At 42.8% G+C, this 22986-nt stretch overlaps 1 protein-coding gene across 12 annotated transcripts in view; it reads right to left on the bottom strand.

The window, feature by feature from the left end:
• The window catches only part of LINGO1 (leucine rich repeat and Ig domain containing 1), a 3568664-nt gene that overhangs the window by 186363 nt on the left and 3359315 nt on the right, over positions 1–22986 (bottom strand). The window contains exon 13 of one of the 12 annotated variants that reach the window (XM_085643867.1): positions 193–415. The exons of the other annotated variants lie outside the window; for them this stretch is intronic. Coding sequence (XP_085499993.1) covers positions 193–204 — 12 coding nt within the window. The 5' untranslated portion in view covers positions 205–415. The remainder of the gene's footprint in view (positions 1–192; positions 416–22986) is intronic. 12 annotated transcript variants of the gene reach the window in all.

Here is a 22986-nt window from a genome sequence, read left to right as displayed (position 1 = left end):
AATACAAACAGGAAGAAGTTTCTCATGGGTCTACCCAGTAACCAGACAGCCGCATTCGTGAGACGTCTTTCTACCATCTTTGTAGCACAAAACATCGTGGGATTATTCTGACAAGCCACACTCCAGCTCAACCCCTCACCAAGCTCTCTTCCACCAGTGCAGGCCCTGTCACCCATGCAATCGTTCACAAACCTTCAATAACATTGTTGTGTCTCTTCCTTCACAGGTTAAGTCCTCCTGCTCAGGCTCGCCGACACCGTCTTACTTTAGTTAGATTAAACGTGGCTAAACGCCAGCCCGAAGAAGCCAACATTTGCACTGATGTTCTACTGCGTTTCAACAGTTATTTTTTGTGTCATGAGCCGTCTTCAGGTGCTGTTTTCCTGTTCATCACAGGATAAGGCTGTTGGAAGCTCTGTGAAGAGAAGAAACACGACACCATCTGGTGTTATTGAAACCAGTGTCGGCGGTGGCTCCGTAGGCGGTGCTGTCAAGATCTGCGAATGCATATATCGCCTGAGACTTTCTAAAATATGTGTATGCCAGTGTTTTGATTCATTTTTGCAAATGCCAGCCTTGATAACACATTTCGACCGAGTATGGTCTTAATTTTGATAACTTAATGAGGGAAGAATCCTCATTTTTGCAACAAGCATCATAAGGTTCAACGCAGCATGTTGTAACTCGAGGCTAGGAGTTGATGGGTGCATCAGTCAATGTCAGAGGATCCTCTGCTGAGGACTCCAGGCATTTGGGAAACTGATCATTGAGCAGGGCTCACTTTAGAAGCATAGGATTGCTGCAGTGCTGAGCCGCAGCACTGCCCGCCTCCCCCTCCACGTGAGCCAATGGGAAAGGTCTGTCCTTTGTGCGCCAGCTGCAAAGAGTTGGTATCTGATCTCCTGTCTGTCCTCCGATCTCCACACTGATATCACCACCAACTCCTACTTACACTACCTCCTTCTTCCATATTATGCCCATAACTATGCATCCCAAACACCACCACCAGGCACCTCCCCACCCATCTCTGCCTCACCTGATTTTAAGCAGTATTCGTGTCCCTGCCCTTCCCAGTAACTGTATGCCCTCTCAGTCTAGGAAAGCACCCCACAGCGAGCTGAAGAAAAGGCAAAAGAAGATGACATACTAATAAGGAATGTCGAAAACAGTCATGTGAGCGAAATAGCACATTACAGCAGTACCACACTCACAATGCGAAATAAAGGGTCTGAGCAAACACCTACAACATTGATGATACATGATTCTGCACAACCACACTACTCACTGATGGCATAGCGGATGTGGAGTTGTTCTCTCATGGAACTATCCACAAGATGTAAACTCTCGCACAATAGGCGTGTGTTAGATAATAGAACATTCCTTGTCAAACTATCCAATCACACGACTTTAGGGGAAGATTGCAAAACACCACTATTTCAAGCTAAAAGACAAAAACTAACAGAACATGCCAACGTTTAAGGCCTTCACTTGCTGGTAACAGCATCAGCTGATACCTGGAAAAGCTCTTCAAGAATAAGAGCCTGATTTTGGCTCTGGAGGGCTGCTTTTTGCCCATAAGGGAGGAGGATGTCTTTCCACCAACACCCTTGCTGGATTACCGCCAACCTTATTTTGAGCTCTCTGCCAGCCCTGTGGAGATCTCTGTGCTTTCAGAGGCGCCACCGTTAAGTTGGCTGCTCTGACGGCACTGAACATTTGGTGAGTGGCCACCATCTTTCATGTGGCTGCTCACAAAACTTTGTTTTACAAAAACAAACTCCTGAACTGGAAGTCTGTTTCTGAGAAAACAAACAAATAAAAGACCCTGACACCATAGGGACTTTCTCCCAGGCTGTGGGGTTAACATTGACATGTTTTCAGTGTGAGACGGCCATGGCTTCATCGGCAGTCCCAATGAGAATAAAGGTCATCCGACCATTCACACTCAATGGGGGGGAAGTTCTGATATTCCCACACTGATGGCACCATCTCCATCGGGCCATCGCTGTAGGGTGTTCAATGGAAAAGCCAGGGGAGAGCCGCTATGGGAAACGTATTGGTCCACCTGGCTTTAAACTGGGAGGCTAGACTGCAAAGTTTGGAGGCCTGGCCACTATGCCACAATTGTGGCAAAATACCCAGATTTGAGAACTCTAAATCAAGTCCTACTTAATTTTTTTAAAGCTGCACTCTACAAACGCTGTGTTCCATATGATAACCCAGTGTACCATAATATAACATCTGTGCATAGCCTCCCAGCAGGGCTTTGCAGGATGATAAAATGAGTTCCACTGAGGTGGGCAGGCATCCATTCTACGAATTCCATTGCAATTAACAATTCAGGTGAGAAAAGCACTATAAAAATAATCATCTGCATGTTTCCCCACCTGGATGTTTCCTTCAGGTCTTATGTTCACAGTCAACTGATCATGTGCCAGACAAGATGGACTTACTGCATCGCTTTTTCAAATTGACAACAATATATATTTGGAAGATTACAGATTTTCTCATGAACAAAGAGTACATTTGCATAATGTTCTACATGCCAATAGTTGCATCTAAGGTTCATTAATGACATGAGTTTTGAAAATGTCTTTGCGTGTTATATATATTCTGGTAAATTGAGAAACCTTGTTCCAGAATTAATGACTCCGAGAGAGTATCAAGATGGTTCAAAATTGTGAAATTTCATTTCGTGAAAATTTCATTTCGTGAAAATTTCAAGAACTTTCACCAATTAAAAAATATTATATCTTGCTGTAAAATGTAGGTTTCGAAAATATCTCTCATTTAAAATGTATTTAGGTTTAATGAAGCATTGGCTGCCACCTGAAAAGTCCATCCTTACGCAAAGAATCTATGACTGTACTTTCTAGAATGGCCAACAATTCAAAAGGGTTTATCATTCCTTCAGCTGCTTGATGGCTTCACCCCTTCCCAATGATGAGTCCAGCTTTACCTGTAGGAATCATTATCAGCTTCATGTCTCTATTCTGACCTTTGGAGTGATCAACAAAATGTCAAACAAGATACAAGAAGGCTAGCTGGTCTCACGAGAAAATGTCTCTCACATACATATGTTTCCTTAAAACTAGTTTTTCACTGAGAAAAATATGCAAATTGAGAGAAATGATGCAGCCATGAAATACGTGTGATTTAGCTTGTTCGCAGACATATTAAAAATGTGATAATGCCTAGTTTTTACAAATCAGTCAAAGGCCACTTGGAGCATTCTTGATGTAGGTCTCTTATTTAGACAATCCTATTTTTTTCAGGAAAGAGGAAACCAGGATGCTGTCAAGATTAGCCGGGAGGTTGGTAGGTTGCTTGCAAGTGACACCTGCAGACAGATCCTGGACTATTTCTACAATTGCTGTTTATAGTTGTTGCAAGCCAGCTGCTGCCAAGCATGGCCTAGATTGTATGATCTTGGAAGATTCGATGGTTTGGACCCATTTCAGATTGTCTAGTTGACATATTTGTAGGGAATGATTGTGTCATTAATAATTATGAGCCCAGCATCTCCTTTTTCATGGATAGAGGGTATATCAATTGTTGATAATGAATTTAGGGTATATAAGCTCAAGTTTACAAAATAGTTTTGTTTTAACTATGCCCTGAACTGAAGGAGCTGGTATCTGATCTCAGAGTTGGGTTGAGTGACTTCTAAAGTTTGGGTCCTTGGGCTACAATTTTGGATCCCTGAATACAGTAATTATAAAGGCCTTTTTTCAAATGTTGAATGTTCTCGACTTACAATATATACAGTTTTTTAGGTGTTACCTCTAGACATCTGTGTAGGCCACTAAAAGGCATGGGTATTTATATATAGTGCAAACCTAGCTGTGGAGCAACGGAGCACTGTACATTACATGAAGGGTGGGGAGACTGTCGACAAGATCGTGCACGTCAAGCTGGGATGGCACTTTACATGAATTTAAGCAAATGGGCGTTAAGTGACTGGTCCAGAATAGCACAATGTAGAGCCCAGCGCCAAGGTTAGGATTTGAACCTGCATCTACAGCATCCAGAGGCAGCAGATCCAGCCACCAGGCCACATCTCCTCTTAACACTGATTTAACTAGCTCACAACAGGGAACACAGCAGCACACTCCCTTTAGAATCATCTAGTAATGTGTACAGAGAACGAACCATCATTTTGTGCCTATTTGTACCTCTCAATGAGAACAACATCTCTCTTGGAATGTTCTTTTCAATTTGAACACATGACAGCAGTCAGTTCTGGATGTCAGGGATTTCCATAACTGGTAGGTAGAGTAGACGTCAATAATCTCCAAAGCAACACGGTTTATCTGACATTTTCTTTCTCTCAACTCATACCTAGAAGTTAAGGCTATTTTTTTAGAAGTAAAAAAACACAACAACCAAAAATGTAGAAATCGCTCTTCCGAATTTGTTAGCAAAAAGTGATTAACACTGATTTATTTTTATGACACTAGCACCCCCAGTGGAAAGAGTACTCATTGCACTTTGCCTTGCAGAGGGAGTTTCTCCAAATTGTGGAATGTGCGCCAGCTGTTAAAAAGAATGCATTGAGGAGGGAACATTTGCTTATTTGTATGGAGTGCGGGCACATGCAAATGAGGACATATCTCTTCATGCTCCCATTACTGAGGTATGTGCACAAAAAATATGCCTAATTATTTGTCACCCATGAGTAGGGGGACAATTAATCCTACAGTGTGAGTCGTTGAAGGGGTCACAGATTAAGGCGATGAAGAGAAACAGATTTTATGTGCTTCTAGTGCCGCTATCTCTCAATTACCCTCTGCTCTTGTCTCCATCCACACTTCTCTGTATGCATGTCACCTGATATAAATTATTAAAAATGAAATCATGTTCTCTGAGAAATGGAAATTCAACTTTAATGTGCTAAGTGCAGCATACATGCAGTTCAGATTTGAAAACAAATCTAGATTTTTTTTATTTTGCATTTAATACTTTTTCAGAAAGATCACGGTTAACAAAACACGGTGCTCAGCGGTCAGTGAATATGTTGGCAGGTATTTCAGAGTTATATTTAGGACATTCTTAGTACCACATTATCCTGTTTTCCTAGGTGGAAAAAATATATTGCTTATATTCCAGGGGTTTCCAGCCTTAGCTGCATGATCCCCTCCTCGGAATACCTTTTAAATCTACCTGGTGCAGTGCTGGTCTATCGTCCACAGGATGGAATAACAGCCCGTGTGTATTCACTCTCTCATACTTCGGGTCATTCCTATTTCTTCTCATTATGTTTCATTTTTCTTTGCACCATATCTTGTAATCCTGCAACCATGCTCTGGTCTGGGAAACTCATTGAATTTCAGCCCGCATCAGACCAAATCTCCACAAATTCGAATCATCTGAATTTTCTGGTGGTTAAAGTTGCACCGAACTCTTAAACTTTTTCCAGATCTGAGGTTCAACATTCGAAGTCAGGATTCCATGTCTATTACTTGCAGGGCTTCTTTCATTGACTCTTCTGGCTTGGAGATGTGGAGGCTTGCTAACATAAAGATGGCGGCTCATGGTTGCATGCCAGTGAAGGAAACTTGCAGACTAGATATTCACAGAGTCTGTGTGAATACAAGGCATTGTTGGGGGGGGGGAAGGTTTGGGGGAAGTAGGAATTACTTTGGAGTTTGTGTGGGAACTCCAGTACTTATTTTGGGTTTTGTATAGGGGTGTGCTAGATTCTTTTTTTATTATGGAAAGACAGTGCAGCATAAATATTTTGCATCCGGTGTCCTGTGCTGTAAATGTTTTATACAAGCAGTAGAACAGGACATGGTAAATTATCCTGCTTCCATGCTACACAATTTTGGTGCTGTATTGGACTTTAGTTAAGTGGTGGATAGTCCGGCTTGAGTAAGTATGATAGTAGGTTTTCTTTGCATTCCGCGACTGGTAGTCTCTTGTATCTGTATTGTACCACAACAGTAAGCACACAAAGTCAACAATAAAATCAGCTTTGGAAAAGCTACTGCGTATTGTACTAACCTAAAATCAGAACTCTCTTTTTGTGATCACCTTGCTTGCTTGCAGTTTCAAACCCATACTTGTGTTAGGACCAGATAAAGTTTACGCCAAAACACTATTAGGGTGTTACTTAAAGCCCGGATATGGTTGAAAGAGTCACAAATAAGAGGGGTGGAACTTTAATAGTCATATAGCAGCAGATAGTAAGGGGTTAACAGTCATGCTTCATTGCTTGCAATGTGAGGCTATTATTTTCGTTTAAGCCACCAGTCAGTTTTATTCATGTGTGCAATTTTCAAGCACAGGGTTTTCGTTTTTATACTTTCCAGTTATCTTTGCAATCATGCTCAATGTCCAAGTCCCCATACAACGAACAAGTAAACTATGTCTTCAAGGTGGACTACTCACTTTAGTCAGCTGGCAATTGCTTCTGTGGGCAGGTTGAAGGGGAGACCACAAAGCAGGCCACCAACATCTCACTGCCATCTTGGCATGCAGGGTTGGCTCGATTTTTGCTTCAGGTTGGTTCATATCAAGGGTTCAAATCAGTTAGGAAGCTATTCTCTGGTTGATTTATGTGAAACACATTATTACATTTGTAATCTATCTTTTCCAATGCATCACAAACTTAATTCAAATGTCAGATACAACAGACAAATGATACTGACCCCTGACCTGACCCCTGACGGGGGGAATACCCTGTCTTTCTGGGACATTACTCTTAAACAGATTTATCGTGAGAATTCTGAGATTCTATAGTGGGACTCATATCTATTCTACATTATTGGTAATGTGGGTTAAAAGATATATCACGTTCACAAAGTAAATAACTGTGACTGATTGCTGAGAGATTCTTTTATTTTGTCAAGGAAATGCATTATTCCAAAATTTAAATAATATACAAATAAAAGGACAATACCTTGAGTCTCCAACTATAGTGATTTTGGGTTCTGACATCGAGAAAGAGTGAGTACATTTGAAGGCCACAGACGGATTTATTAGGGATCATAACTAAAAGCTGTTGCAAAGAGGTGTCTTTCTGCGGTGCACCATATATTCACTACACAATATATATACTGTGGTTTAAAATGATTTTCTTTCAATAAAAATCTCTGATTAACCAGTCAGATTTATTTTGTTTCTAAAGGAAATATGTGTTTTATTCCTCAAACAAAACGGGTACACAAAAATGTGTTACAGAGAACAAAAACAGAAGTTTGTTGGCTGCTTTTGAATAATGTCTCTTAACAAGTACATCGGATGTTTCCTGCTCTTCCCGTTTGAAGTCGTAACTGAAATACGTGGTTAGAGGCGTCAGGTTTTCCTCTGTGTACCTTTTTTGCTCTTTGAAATCCTACTCAGTTCTCGTCGGGGTCGTCTGGCCGGCTGTTTTATCTCATTAGGGCTCTGGGCTCTTACAATCTCAGCTGGACGGCGCCTGGCTCTCAGTTCTGGCGGATTCCGCTCCCGGGCTCTCTTTCTTGACATAGGGTTGCCGCCTGGTTGTTTTTCTAACGGCCTGGCCAGCATTTTTAGGTCCAGGCCGGTAAAATATTAGGAAAAGCAGTAAAAACGAGTATTTTCCCCTTCTGTAACATAAATCTATAACAGAAAGCATATACGGTACTCTGTTATAAAGCATGTGAGAGTGTCTGGACCATTTTCAGAGCTCACAGAGGGCTTGCAGGAATAATGTTCTGGTACCATCTCATAGCTGGTCCAAATAGACAAAAAATGTGTGCAAATCGCTGGTATTTTTCTCTATTAAAGGCGGCAATTCTACTTATAGCCGACTCCACCAAGCGGCCTTTCAATCTTCGAAGGCGGTGAGCAAATGATGGCTTCACGGCACTATCTGCAGCAGTATTCTTCAAACTGTAGCGCCTGTGGAGCTGGTTTAATGGGGCATCACACCAAAAGGGACATGCAAGGCCCTCAGAGAAGTAACACGCAGCTCACCTACTTTAAAAAAAATCTCTCTAACATTAATTAGAAAGCAGTTTGACTGGCTTGAAAAAAAAAAGTAGCTACTGACAAACAATGATGGTAGGTAATCAGTTAATCACCACCTTTGTGTGGTTTAAGCTTGTTTTGGGCTTTTTTTTAGGGTAGATGTGCTTGTTTTGAGGGAAAGTCTTCCGGCGCATAGGAAGCTGCCCTCATGGCCTGAATCCTGGTACAAGATTGGGAAGAGGTGGAACAGGTGAAGGAAGGCAACCCATAATTAAGATATAGGGCCTCATGTAGGAAGCCAAATACCGGTCGGTAACGGCCGATTTTCGGTAATTATACCGTTACCGACCGGTATTTTGGCCATTGGTATGTAGGGGGACAAACTTTGCTTTCGGAATTTACCGAATCGGTAAAATTACCGATTCGGTAATAATACCGAATCGGTAATGTTACCGAATCGGTAACTTTTCCGAATCGGTAATTTTACCGATTCGGTAAATTCCGAAAGCAAAATCGAGATGTAGGGGGAGTGTGTGTGTGTGTTTAAGAGTCGGTATTTACCACCAACTTATAGTTGGTGGTAAATAATGAATGTATGTGTAAATGCATTTTTACGCGCGTAGCAGTGTGCAATGTGGCATCCATACATGCCCTTAGGGCATGTATGTGTGCCACATGTGCACACATGGCCGAATCAGGGGTGCAACAGGGTGTCAATGTGACACCCTGCCACCCTTGTATGTGTTCCCCCCATTACCGAATCGGTATTTACCGATTCGGTAATGAGGCATACCTTCCCATCAATGGGAAGGTATGCCTCATTACCGAATCGGTAAATACCGATTCGGTAATTACCGACTAGTAACGATTCGGTAAAAAATACCGACTCATTACCTACATACCAGTTACCACTTCTAAAATACCGATTCGGTATCGTTCGGTATTTTAGAAGTGGTAACTGGTATGCTACCTACATGAGGCCCATAGTGTCTTCATTTAGTGCAATACTAGGAAACCTAAGTGGTTAATCTGTCCTCTGGAAGGATGATACTGCTAAGAATGATTCAGGCCTTCATCCAGCACGATCAACCTTTCAGCAGCAACACCCGGGGGTAGTGATTAGAGAGGAAAATGTAAGAGGAAATTGGAAGTGACAGGAGTCGTGGGTAACAATAAGAGGGGACATTTATAGGTGAAAGGGGCAGTGATTGGAAGGAGGGCAATGATAGGAGAAAGAGAAGAGGTTGAAGTGAGTTTCAGTAAGTGGTAGGAGAGGAAAGGTGGCATGCCGGGGGATTGGACTGAAAAGGGAAAAGGTGTGATGAAAGAGTTGTACTTTGACATGAGTAGCAAGTAGTGTCAGGAGGACTTTGCAGAAAGTGAAATGAACAGTGAGGGAGGAGGTGGGTCATGATGGGACAACTGGGCAATGTAATGAAAGGTGGACAGTGATGGGAGGTGGACACTGATGAGAAAGATGGAAAGTTACGGAACAGAAAGGTAGTCATAGAGGTGGTGGCCCGCAATATGAGAGGTGAACACTAAACCATTGTTCAGAGACATCCCTACTCCGACAGAAAATAGACCTGGCGAAGAAACTTGTAGATAAATAAAATATAAAGGTGTTATTACGAGTGCCCAGGAAGGGGGTGGGGTTGCTATTATACTAAATTCAATTTATTTGGAAATTATTGGGCACAACAAGTAGTAACTACTATACGTTTGTTGTCTAATAAGTTGGAATTACATGCATATTTTGGTGGTTGCACACCAAAATCCATGTTATCTGCCAACATTTAATGGATTAAACACCAGGGTTCTGATTTAATCGCACCTAGTGATTACCTTGCAATTGTGATCCCTGTACAAACAGGGGTTTGCTCAGGCGTCGCAATAAAATGAGGCCCTTTCAATTGTGGCCTAAGAGTCCAAGCTTTAACAGGGTCGAGGCACTAGAAGAATATATTTTAGAACCATAATCATTTTAACGATCCTCTCCCCTCTAACTGCCTAGCTGCCGCCTCGAAGGCCATCATCCCTTCCTGGACCTCAATAATCAACGCCTCCCTCCTACAGGGCTCAATTCCTGACTCGCTCAAGGCGGGTCAAGTTGTCCCCATCCTAAAAAAACCTACGCTGGACCCTGCCTCCGCTGAGAACTATAGACCCATTTCCAACATCCCACTCCTTGCCAAAGTTCTGGAAAAATGTGTGCAACAGCAGCTAAGCCATCACATCAACAACTTTCACCTGCTCGATGACTTTCAATCAGGCTTCAGACCGGGACACAGCACAGAAACCACCCTCCTCCACATTGTTGATGACGCTCTCCAAGCCCTAGATCTAGGCAAAACCTGTCTCCTAATCCTTCTAGACCTCTCTTCCGCCTTTGATACGGTGAACCACGAAATTCTCCTTGAACGCCTCAAATCCAGGATGGGGCTGGAGGGCACCGTCCTTGAATGGTTTAGATCCTTCCTCCAAAACCGATCACAAAGAGTCCTTATCAATGGCGATCTATCCGCCCCATCTCCAGTTTCCGTGGGAGTCCCCCAAGGATCAACCCTATCCCCTACCCTCTTCAACCTTTATCTCGAACCTCTCACCGAGGTTCTGCGTGCCGCCAACATCTCATACCTTATGTACGCCGACGATACACAGGTCTACATTAAAATCTCTTCCCCCAGGACATTCTCTCCCTAAACATGGCACTGGAGCTAACAGTTCATTGGCTCACTGCCAACCAACTTAAACTCAACGCCAACAAAACCGAATTCCTTCTGATCTCCTCACCCAAACCTAACCCAGACATCCAGGAATGGATCAAGACAATCACGGCACTAAACTGCCCGCCTACCATTGTTGACTCTGCAAAATCCCTGGGAATAACCCTTGACGGCAGCTTGAATATGCACAGCCATATAAACGCGATGGCCAAAACGGCTAGATTCCACCTGAGCTACCTAAGAAACCTAAAACCCTTCCTCGAGAGGTCCGACCTTAAAATGGCTACCCAGGCCCTTGTCATCTCCAGGCTTGAATATGGATGCTCCACTCTCGCAGGGCTACCCAAGAACTCTCTGGCCCCACTGAAAGCCTGCCTCAACTCCGCTGCCAGACTCATAACGGGCTCAAAAAAATTTGACCACATCTCTCCCCACCTCAAGGCTCTGAACTGGCTGCCCCTGGAGGCCAGAATACAATTTAAACTGGCCTGCATAACTCACAAAGCTCTATACGCGAACTCACCGACATTTCTTGCACATAAACTCGTGATATCCGGACAAGCCAGAAATTCCCGATCTGCCAAAAACCTGCTGTTGCAGCCAGCAAAATTCCGGAAGAAAAAAACCTACAACCGATCCTTCTCTGGAGCCGCTCCAAGAATCTGGAACTCTATCCCACCCGCCATTAGAAGACTCCCGTCCTTGGCACACTTTAAGAGGGAGACCAAAACTTTCTTAATGGGAAAATACCTCATCTAGTGAACCCCTTACTTTCAGACTTGCCGCGTGTGCCCTATAACTGCCCGCTCAAACGTTTTATCCCATTTGTAGCGTCAACTGCAGCTAGGATGCACCTCGTGGATTGGAAACTTTGTTTTGTATTGTTACTCTGCATACTTTAATTTTTCTCCCACAGGTAGCTTGAACTTGAAATTGAATCTCCCCCTGTATCCCTTTCTCTCCCAGTGTGATCCCTCCCGTCCCTACGTCTTACTCCCCCCTCAATCCTGTAAAGCGCTCTGATACCCTCACGGGTCTGGTTCGCGCTATATAAAACTGTAAAATAAATAAATAAATAAACATAAAAGGGACACAATGGTACACGGTTTTTATGAGGTAGGTAGGCATATAAAAATGAAATTAGGGAATTCTAGGTGGGGAATGAGATTGCCTCAATGCCATGGCCCAGTTCCCTTGAACATTTCAACATTGTTGGCAAAAGATAAAATACAAGTAGCATAAAAAGTTGTTTTAAAGCAAGTTAATTTCCACAAAACGAGAAAAAGTTGAAGATGGTGTGCAATTTGTATCAGTAGATACCTGGACCCTTGCCAGCCAGCAGTTTATTTCTCATATTCTCGTAATATGCCACATGCCTAGCCAATAATTCTAAGCACTATACTCCAGTGGATACACACTGGCCCCCATTACAAGTGGGGTGGTTGGTGGTGGAGCATCTATTGCACCCTGTAAATGTGGTCCGGCGAGGTATTTACCGACCGTGGTAAAAACCTTCAATTCTGAGGTTAACCAAGAAAATGTGGCATAACATATAGAATTCAGTGTTTACCCTACCAAACTCCTCAAGAAGTAGTTTGAATTTCCAAAATTTACTTCGGGAAAATAGTGTTGGAGGGATTGAGGTAATAAACGTGAAACTCAGAATTTCAATATATGTATTAACAAGAGATACTAGACATTTCAGAGTTCAATTGCCGGCTCTTAATTGGGGACATAACCTACACAAGTGTGTCTACAAGTGTGTATGTTTGCTGTACAGAAAGAGGGACCGCTGGAAAACAGTTCAGTTGGGACTCCGAGTGATCTGTTTTTAAATAACTCAGATCAGTTTTCCAGGATTGGCACCTTGAGGTTGTGATGAAGAGAACACGGACCTCTGGAATGGGAAATAATTGTTGCCGAAAGAGTTTGATTCTGATGCCTAATGGTGTACAGGATGCACTAGCCTCAAACATCCACATGGAGGCAGTGTTTAAAATCAGATAGATCCCCAGAGGAGAGTATATAAGGACAAAGCAAATAAGGTTCACCCTATGCTTTGCTATGCCAGGGCGTTTGGGGAATAACAAGAAGCAGAACTGTAGAGGACTACTTACTAGCACACATTTTGAGGGGTGTTTTGAGTGACGAATATTCAGACCTGGCCAAATATTCAAACTTGGCCAAATGACAAACATAAGAGCGGACCTTGAGCTAACAAGTACACAATGCATATGCACTTGCTGGTGATGATAATGACAGATGTTATGCACTGATTTCTTTCTGCTGCCAGTAGGTACATAAAATACTTTAAAGATAATATTAATTTTGTTTCTATTGGCGACTTTGAATTTCTCATCCTTCGTGCTCCATTACTCTTACTGCAACCTATTTTCATGTCTCTTCTTATTGTGTCTTTCTATTTCTTCTGTGCAATCAGACTTATCTTCTACTTATCTGTCCTGGTCCCTTTTGCAATTGTCCATCAAGTGTGCCAACCTAACACCTATGGGTGGGAGACATTTGAATTGTATCCACAAAGTTTTAGTCAGTTCACAAACTTTGTACTTAATAAAGGTTGAAATGCCTTGTAAGCTTTTCTTTTAAATGCAACAGAGATTGACAAATCTTGAAAAACATGTTTTCATAGAAGAAGTTCCATCAAAAACTTTTTTTGTCCTGGGCATTAAGTGGAGTTTGCCATTTTTTTCTGCAAGTCCGATTTATTTATTTATTTTGACAGTATTGTATAGCGCGAACAAGACCCTTGCGGGTATACGAGTGCTTTACAGTGCAGATATATCAACATAAAAACGTAAAAAATACCGTGAACTAGGTGAATACAGTAATAGTAAACATTAGAGAACAGCACATATTTACAAGAGAATATAAATGATTTAAGTGAATTTGGCCAGAAGAATCGATTTAACTTCTTTTTAAAATAAAGCTGCGGATAGATTAAGTCTCGTTTCTGGGGGCAAGGCATTCCAAATCCTGGGAGCCATTCCTGAGAAGGAATGGTAGTATGTTTTCTTCTTGGAGAAAAGTTGTAGAATATTGTTAGAGCTCCTAGTAGATCTGTTACCACCCGATAGTACCAGTTTCTCCGCTAGGTATCTTGGTGTTTTGTGATAGCACCAGACTTTTCTTTTTAACTTCTTAACGTTTACAAAGTTTACCAAGCTTGAGTAGAGCATTTTTTTAAAATTTCTTTGAGGAGTTTGTGTGGGAATAACCTGTTAATACCTCATACCCTTACTAGAGGAAGATAGTTCCCTGCAATCCCCTATCTCTTTTATCATAGTTTCCTTTCCCAAAAGCTACATTCTCCATCTCGTTTACTTGTAATCTTTGTAACTTACTTTTTTGTAACTTCTTATATTTCTGTCCCTCCCCAACTTCTCCCCTATAAATCTTTAAAATAATGAGGTGCGGGAACAAGTGGCTCCATGCAGCACCCTATGGGTAACAGTGCTCCCTCAGTCTGTGTCATGAAGTCCAGGGGTAGCAAAAGCTATAGGCAGAATAATCTAAAAGTGATCGTACAGATGGTGTAACTTGTATCTGGAAAGTTACCACAGGCATCAAGGATGTGGGGCTACCACACTCCCCCCTTAGTGAGCTGAAATATAGTGTTACAGCAATTTGTACAGCGCATATTCTGCCACTAGTGTGGCCTCGGGGCACTGGTGAGTTATGGGATCGATTTATTTTCATGGCTTCGATCACGGATCAGAGTTTGATTTAGCGTTCGAAGCTGTATCATCAGTGGTATACTTCCGGTGTGTTTATTGTTTCCAGTAAGCATGCCCTGGCCATTGATTTGCCAATGAATTAAGGTGTTTGATGGCTCTGATTGGAGATCTCCCTGAATCGATTCAGTGCCATCCGGGTTATTTAGCATCCACATTGGCTGTCATGTAGGATGTGAGTGAGGTAAACAGAGGACCACTTATAGCCATCAGAGGGCCGAGCTGGACTGTTTGGGGTGAGTATTAGTAGTTTTCTCTAATAATCCCTCTTGTATGTTGTATGAGAGTGACGTGAGGGGGTTCGCTGAGAAGGTCACTGCTGTTGTGAACACAGTGGTACCTCACATTGTCATGTTTTTGTTGTGTAGATCGCATGTGCATTGTTCTGTCTTGATTATTCTGTTGGATTGTGTGTGGGTAGTGTTGTTGTTAGCTCATTGATAGCCAACAATACGACTTAAATGTGATTGGTTGATGATATCTTTTTATAAAAAATAACAATGGCACCACAGGAAACAGTTATGAATGTAACTTAACACTTTTTGAGATAGTAAAAAAATCTGCCCTCACCTCTGTTAAAATAATTTAAACTAAAAGATCTTTTTGACTGCAACCTGATCAGGTCTGTTCATCACATTAGAATGTATGTCGTGCAATGCGTGACAAGCAAACCATAACAGTTACGGCATGAAAGTAATTCCAATAGAACATAGACATGATTGAACGAGCCAGAGGTCTCACAGGTCTTGTGATAATACTGGGTGTGGTACACAGTTATGCACAACAGCTGAAGTGTGTATCAATTATTTCAAGTGACCAGGGAATCAATACCAAACTACAGCATCTTGTGGAGAGGATAATCCTTAAGACTGTTAACAACTTGGCCGGTGCATATTCTACATGGTCCTCGCAGTGTTTCAGTCACTCGAACAGTGTCAGGATCATCATCAGGACATAAGAATGTGGCGCAGCTGTGCACAATGTGGAGTCACAAGAAGTGGTCAGTGTGGTCCAAAGAAATCTGTGCACAGGTCGCTGCTCGGCTTGATGTGATGTGGTAGGAAAATATAACTGAAGGTCAAGGAAACGTTGACTGTGGTGAACACATTCGAATCTGAATCAGCAAAAAGCTTAAATGCATATCTCCAAAACACTCCATTATTAGTGTTCATAAAATTCCAAAAAGAAATTGTGTTTGGAAAATAACTAAATATTTCCAACTCATATCTGCTACAGGGAAAATAGGCAGGGCGAACTGTCTCTATCCTCTACTGTTGTTTCACTTTCATAAACAATATCAACTGGGTTTTTTGGAGACACATATCCTAGTTATGAGCCCTGCGTGCTCGTTAGTTGATCGGGTCGGGCTGGAAAATGAAGTAGGTAATAACAGCAAGATCTGCGTATTCCGAGAGATAAGTCTGCTGACTAACTTCTGAGCTGATGGGTTCTGTATCTTTTCTGATAGAATTTATATGGTCAATATATATAGAAAAAAGTTGTCAGTGCTGCTTTACAGACTAAGGGCCCGATTCCAATCTCGTTTGGAAAGCAAACCGAACGACTCGTGTCCGGAATGCTTTCCATACGACTCGTGTCAGGGGAGTCCGACCGAACAAGTACGATGCATTTGAATGCATCCAGATACAATTCGGTCGGACTCCCTTTGACTTCAACAGGAGCTTGTGTAGCGAACGCATACACAGGCTCCCATTGACAAAATGGGTGGTTGGGGATCATCGTGCACCCTGTGGCGGGCACCCCTTGATGCCTGCCACACTGTGCATGATCTGAAATGGGGGGACCCATGTGTACCCCCACGGGCACGATTTGGAGGGCCCCGCGTGAAGGGGGGCCTGCTATGGGCCCCAAAAGACCAATTCCAGCAGCCTTTTCGATCCGGGCGAAATGAATCATAAAGGCTGTCCGAATCGTTCATCGTACTTGCTCGCTTGGAAAATCTAATCCATAGAGCTGTATGATTTGGATCCAGAGGGCTCTATCTCTCCGTATGCCTTTCAGAACCGATTCGGTCAGCGCTAAGGGTTTCCAGGCATCGTACTTGGTTGTCTGGAATTGGGACTGAGTCGTCGGAAACAAAGGCTCCGGATCAGTTTAGGTAAAACCAAATCCAATTCGGAGCCCTTCCGACCGAGATCGGAATCAGCCCCTAAGACGTGAGGCTGTGATATCTGTGTTGCGTGAAGAGTTACTCACCTGTATACAGGCTTTGACTTTAGAAACTGTTCAACCTGATGGTTACCTCTGCGGTCTGAGCCGGTGAATTGTTTGTTACCTAAAAGGTTGTTCAGCTGTCCAAGTCCTGCGCCTGTGAAATATGTTTTTTCCAACTTTGGTTAGTGGTCGATGTTTAAGCAGAGGTGAAGGGTGAGAGTGCAGAAGGTGTAATGAGTTTATAAGAGTGAAAGGTTAGTTGGGGAAGTGTTGGTTGAGGTAAAACTGTCTGTTTCTTTCTGTCCCTGTGGTCACATGTCCTTGTCTGTCTCCATGTGAAGGTCTACCAGCTCCTGGTGAGTGTCTCCTGTGTAGCCATCTCTTCCTAACCCAGTGTTAATGACTCATGGTGGGCACTCCTAACATTCTCTGTCCTTGAAGTGATGTCTGTCTTTCCTGATGTCGCGGATCTTTGTCCCGGTGTTCAGGTCTCAATGTCTTGTTATCCATGTCTCTATATTCCAATGTCTTTGTTCACTTATCTGAGGGTATATCCTCCCTTTCCAGGTATTAGTGTCTCTTTCCATTTTCCATTGTTTGTGGCTCCTTGTCCCAATGTGTTTTTCTACCTAGCTGCCTCAGTGGATGACATTGTCTCTGTCTCCATATCGAATGCCCAAGTTCCATGTCCTGGCACATGTGCTGCTTCCTCTCCCTGTCTACAGGTAATATTGGTGTGATCTGAGTGCTATCTCTGCTGTCACACTCATCAAAGTTTATTGCTTTATGTTTTTATTCTGATATAGGTTGATAAAATGAGAAAGCCTATTGACTAATTTATGTGCGTGTAATCTTTCAGGGTAGGAGGCCACATGTAAATCGTACATTACTATCATTATTTTTAGTTCAGGAACACAGAATTGGAAATAAAGCACAAATCTCCCATAAATTAAATATCAATGAAAGTGATATTAGATTCATCTTTCGAGTGGGGTCTATAGGAAACCATTCTCGTCTCTGAGAGAAGGTGTGCTTAGGGGGGATAAATGAAGTGTTCTCTAGCAAGACCCAAGAGATTCAATGAATCTCATCCTCACAGAACGGACAGAACGTGTACTTGGAAGGATGGCGCGTATGTTGGATTATGTGCACACCCAGATAGAATCCTGACACTTATCTGGGAGTAGAAGAAGACAACCCATGCCCTGGACCTGGAAAGCATGCTGGTGAGTATTCGATAGTATTCAGAAATGAATACTTTTCCATACTCTATACACTCATATTTACTGTTCTACAGATGAGTGTCAAATATATCTATATAAATATAGGAGTAATTTAAAGTCCTCACGTCTAATTCTAGCTAGAGCAGTGCTTAATTTGAGCGGGTGGTTGCAAGTGGAGTCCACCAACACTCATTTTTGGTGACCGGCACAATTTTCCCTCAACAAACTTTGATCCAGAGGCAAAAGAGAAAAACACACAAAAGGGGGAACGTAGGGGGGGCAGAGAAAGCCAGTAAAACTGTGGAAAAGATAGACGCAGGAATAAAAAATCACCCTGTAAGAGTCAGGTAAAGACGTAAGGACTGTCTGGTAATGGATTAAAGAGGCACGAGATGGAATTAAGACTACGCAGCCTTGGTAATCAGCACCCCGACAATCAATGGCATTAGCCATGGGCTTCAGAACAAAACATTGGGTTCTAACACATAGTCATTTACAGATCAAGCCCTGAGTTGGAGGTCTTAGGAGCAGAAGGGTTGCGGATCTACCACAAACCTAGAATGCATTTTTGGGGTAGGTCATGTGTACAGGTATGACTTCACACCTTTCATTCTGTCCTCTTACTACGATAGAGAGTGGGAGGAAGGGCCTTATTTTCAGTCATTCTCTGTAAGGTTTCACACTTTGTCGTCTGCCCCTTTCTGGGCTGGGTAGTGAGAGGTGGGTTTTTTTTAAATCCCAAGGTGTGAGGTTTCATACCGTATCATCTACCCATTCCTGATCTAGGGAGTGAGAGGAAAGGAGTTATTTTGAATCAATGGTGTGAAGTTTCACACTTTGTCATCTTTCCGTACTTGGGATGAGGAGTGAACTGTAGCTAAAGAGCACTACTGTCAAGAACTTTGTCTGGCAGGGGAGTGAAGTCTGGAGGAGGCATTTTCAAGTGATACAGAGCCCTTACCAAATGGGGTTAAGGTGAATAAAGTTTCAAGACCTGAATTGAATCTGATTAGAGGAGATAGTAATGGACACTGGCTTGAAGAGGTACAACTTTAGTTAACATCATCTATGGTGGCAGTCACCAGGCGATACTTTAAAAAAATGTGTAATTCGGAGTTGTCTAAAAAACAATTGAGGGCTCTGATGGTTTTCTGGGCATTTGTGAAGCTTGAAGAGGACTTTCTGTGGGGCACACTTCTTGGGGACCTACAAAATCATCTTAGTCACAAAGAAATGTAGACTTCATTGTACTGGTGGTATTTTTAGATGTCACTTTGTACATCAGTCTGGTCAACCACTAAGACCTTTTCTCTATATGAGAGGAGGGTGGGGGCAAAAGAGGGGGGTGTCAGGAAAGGCGATTGGGTTTTGATCCTTCACTGCTTCAACCGCTCACGGCCAGGGTCAAGAAGAGAGGCCAGGCTAAGAGCTCTGCACAATTTGGGCAAAGACAACCCTCAAAAAGACTAATAACCCACCAACCAGCTGGAAACCCTGTTCCATGAACTGTGTGATATTGGTTCTTCACCTGGGGGCTGAGTGAAGAGAAACAGTACTGTGGCACACATTGGCAATGTGTTATCTTTGAAGTTGGCAGGTCGTATACCAGGGTTCTACAAGGTCGGTCCAGGAGGGCTGGATCCATGCCAGATTTTTAAGATAACCACATTTATCTAAATGGGGAAATGCTATAAATCTGGCATGGATCCGCCCCTTCAGGACCGACTTTGGAGAACCCTGTCTTATTGGAATCGGGAGTCACACCACTTCAAGGTACACAGACGGCTGAAGTGCCGCCTTCTTCCTGTGAAATGTGTACTAATTTACCCAGGTTCCCATGAGTCAAAGGATTGCTCTTGTAGCCTGCTCAGTATGAGTATATATATATATATATATATATATATATATATATATATATATATATATATATATATATATATATGCATGCAGGCACATGCATGTACAATGTGTTGTGTGTGTGTGCCAGGCGGGCAACTAGAGCCACATTTCGGGGGGGGCTGAAAAAGATTTCGGGGGGGCTAAGTCTTCCAGCCATAGGCAGAGTGGCTGTAAGAAGGGGCGAAAACGCAACCAAAGCCTCATTAACGTGTCAATGGTCTTTTAAAGACCCGTGAAGTACTCAGGTGCGGCTGCAATTAGATGAACGCCAGCCCGCGAGGCTGTCTCAGCCCGGCTGACACACATGACGGGGGGGGGCTGAAGCCCGGTGAGCCCAATGGGTGTTGCGCGCCTTGTGTGTGCCCATGCATAGGCGTGCTCACTCACACACGTCCTGGAAGGTGCTTCCTTTGCACATGCATAGGCGTGCTCACTCACACGCGTCCTGGGACGTGCTTCCTTTGCACATGCACAGGCGTGCTCACTGACACGCATCCTGGGAGGCGCTTCCTTTGCACCCAGTTAATTTGTTAGTGCAGTATGCACTTTTGATTTACAGATAACCCCTTAGCCACTGTGGTGCTCCCAACCGAGCAGCACGCGCCCTGCAGTTACTGATGTTTATGACCTGCGCAAAAATGTTTGGCAAACAAGGCCTTTCTGAGGAAGAAACAGCCTGGCGTGCAGCCAATGCAGACACTCTGGAAACAGCTGGGTATTTTATGGGATTCCTTTCTTGTTTTAACAATCCACGAAGTAATAAAAACCAGAAGACTATGGATTATACCTCTAGCAACTCCATGACATGGGAAGGGACTGAAAAACGGCAGAAATTGAAAAGTCAAAAAGCAATCCCTGGTGAGGGTGTCTCTAGATGTGGAAAAAGCAATCTGGTGAATTTAGGGGAGCTCTTAGTCTCAGTATATTGTTATTGCCTGCTGTCGTTTTACGATTTGTTATTCTCCTTCAGATATTTGGCTTGTACCACTGTGCAGGGATTTTCTGCAGCGGTGACCATTGGTTGTCAATAGTTATGTGTAAAAGAACTGGTGCAGCTGAATTCCTGCGTGTTCCTAGGAAAATGCAGTGTTTGGGTGCAGATATTTCCAATCACAATATATTGCAGTAATATTGAATCCACAAAATCAACTACTTGGGCAGGCTATCACATTATTGTGCAACAATACTGAATTGACAATATTGACTATGTGGGCAGGGGATCACAATATCCTGCAACAATACTGAAACTACAATATCGGCTACTTGGGTAGGAAATCACGACATAGTGCAACAATACTGAATCGACAATATAGACTACGTGGCTAAGGGATCACAATATCCTGCTACAATACTGAATCTACAATATAGACTACTTGGGTAGGAAATCACGACATAGTGCAACAATACTGAATCGACAATATCGACTTCGTGGGCAGGGGATCACAATAGCCTGCTACAATACTGAATCTACAATATCGACTACTTGGGTGGAAAATCATGATATAGAGCAACAACACAAAATCAACAATATTGACTACGTGGGCAGGGGATCACAATATCCTGCTACAATACTGAATCTACAATATCGACTACTTGGGTAAGAAATCATGATATAGTGCAAAAATACTGAATCGACAATATTGGCTACTTGGTCTGGATATCACAATATAGTGCACCAATATCGAATCCAAAATATCGGCTACTTGGGAAGGATATCTCAATACAGTGCACCAATAATGAATCCACAATATAGATTAGTTGGGCAGGATATCACCAAATAGTGCAACAATACCGAATCCACAATATCGGCTACTTTGGCAGGATATCTCAATATAGTACAACAATACTGAATCCACAATATCGACTACTTGAGCAGGATATCACAATATTGTGCAACAATATTGAATCCACAATATCGACTTCTTTCGCAAGAGATCATCACAGTATAGTGCAACATTACTAAATCCACAATATCGACTTCTTGGGCAAGGGTTCATAATATAGTGCCACAATATTGAATCTACTATATCGATTGCTTCTATATAGTCACTGTAAGTCGATGCGGAAATAGGAATAGTAAATCTATATTTCCTGAAGTGTATTTACCATGAAGACAGTGGCGGCTGCTCCCGGTCAGTAGTGGCGAGGCAGGGAAGTGGTTTTAAAAAAAAAAAAAAAAAAAGATCACTAGCCTGCCAGGCGGCCAGCTGGCCGGCCACGGCCTCTCCTTCGTCCTCTCCTTCTGTGAAACGGAAGCACGCAGGCTCCCAGACTCCCTTAGCCAATCATGAAGCAGCAGTGTCGTGATTGGTCCGAGTGCCGTGGTTCGGTGTTCAGACAGGGACTGGGAGCATGTGCATGTTCTCCACCCAGGGTGGAGAACATGCTAAGTGTGCATGACTGTTTGGCTGGCCCAAGATGGCTGGTCAAACTGTCATGTGCACATAAGTGCACGCAACACTCCTCCCCCTGCTGGCTGTGACGACGGCCAAGCTCTGCCCACCCAAAAACTGGCTTCAGCAGGACAATATAAAATGATAATTACATTGTGTTAACATTATTTTATTTTTCATTTTTTGCATTGCTGAAAAGCAGTGGGGTACGCTCCTCCACCTTGGCGGAGGAGCCACCCCAGCATCAGGATCTAGTGACAGTTGATACTGTTAATGCAATATTTGTATAGACTAATGCTTTGATCGCGATATAGTGTTATGTATATCCCAGGTACTATGGTGATGCTGCCTGTCGCTGTGTGAGTGATACTAGTCTGGACTAGGAAGACACAAAGTGTGTGCTAAATCACCCATGCTTTTTTGCGCTAAATGTTAGAAAAATTAGATGCATATGTGCTTAAATGAAAAGGAATCTGAAGGTGACACGAGTTAAGGAAAGAGAAAGAAAAAAGCAGAGGTGAAGTGCGCATGAATAAATTGAGTAAGTGAAAGAAGGAACTACTGAAGAAAGGAGACTCAGATTAAAAGTCAGAATATATCAAAAGAATGACAGCATTAATCCTTAGAGCCAGGAGAAAAAAATAAGTGAAGTAAAGTTCAAACAGTTTAGCTTTCGTTTTTTCCTGGAGACCAAAAGGTGCTCGGCAAGTCTACTTTTGACTAGTACATTTTTAATCCCAAAAAGGATGGTTTTCACATATGTTTCCAGATAAGAGGTTTACGGTTCTCCCCAGTAGTGTAGCAAAAATGCTATAGGCTCTGGTGCAAGCAAGGAAATGTCCCCTATGACTGTTGTTGGGGTAGTAAAAACGGCAATTAT

Source organism: Triturus cristatus, chromosome 3_1 (assembly GCF_964204655.1).
Source record: "Triturus cristatus chromosome 3_1, aTriCri1.1, whole genome shotgun sequence".
Taxonomy (NCBI): domain Eukaryota; kingdom Metazoa; phylum Chordata; class Amphibia; order Caudata; family Salamandridae; genus Triturus; species Triturus cristatus.
The sequence above is the reverse complement of the archived record's forward strand: the minus strand, read 5'-3'. Positions and strand labels throughout refer to the sequence as shown.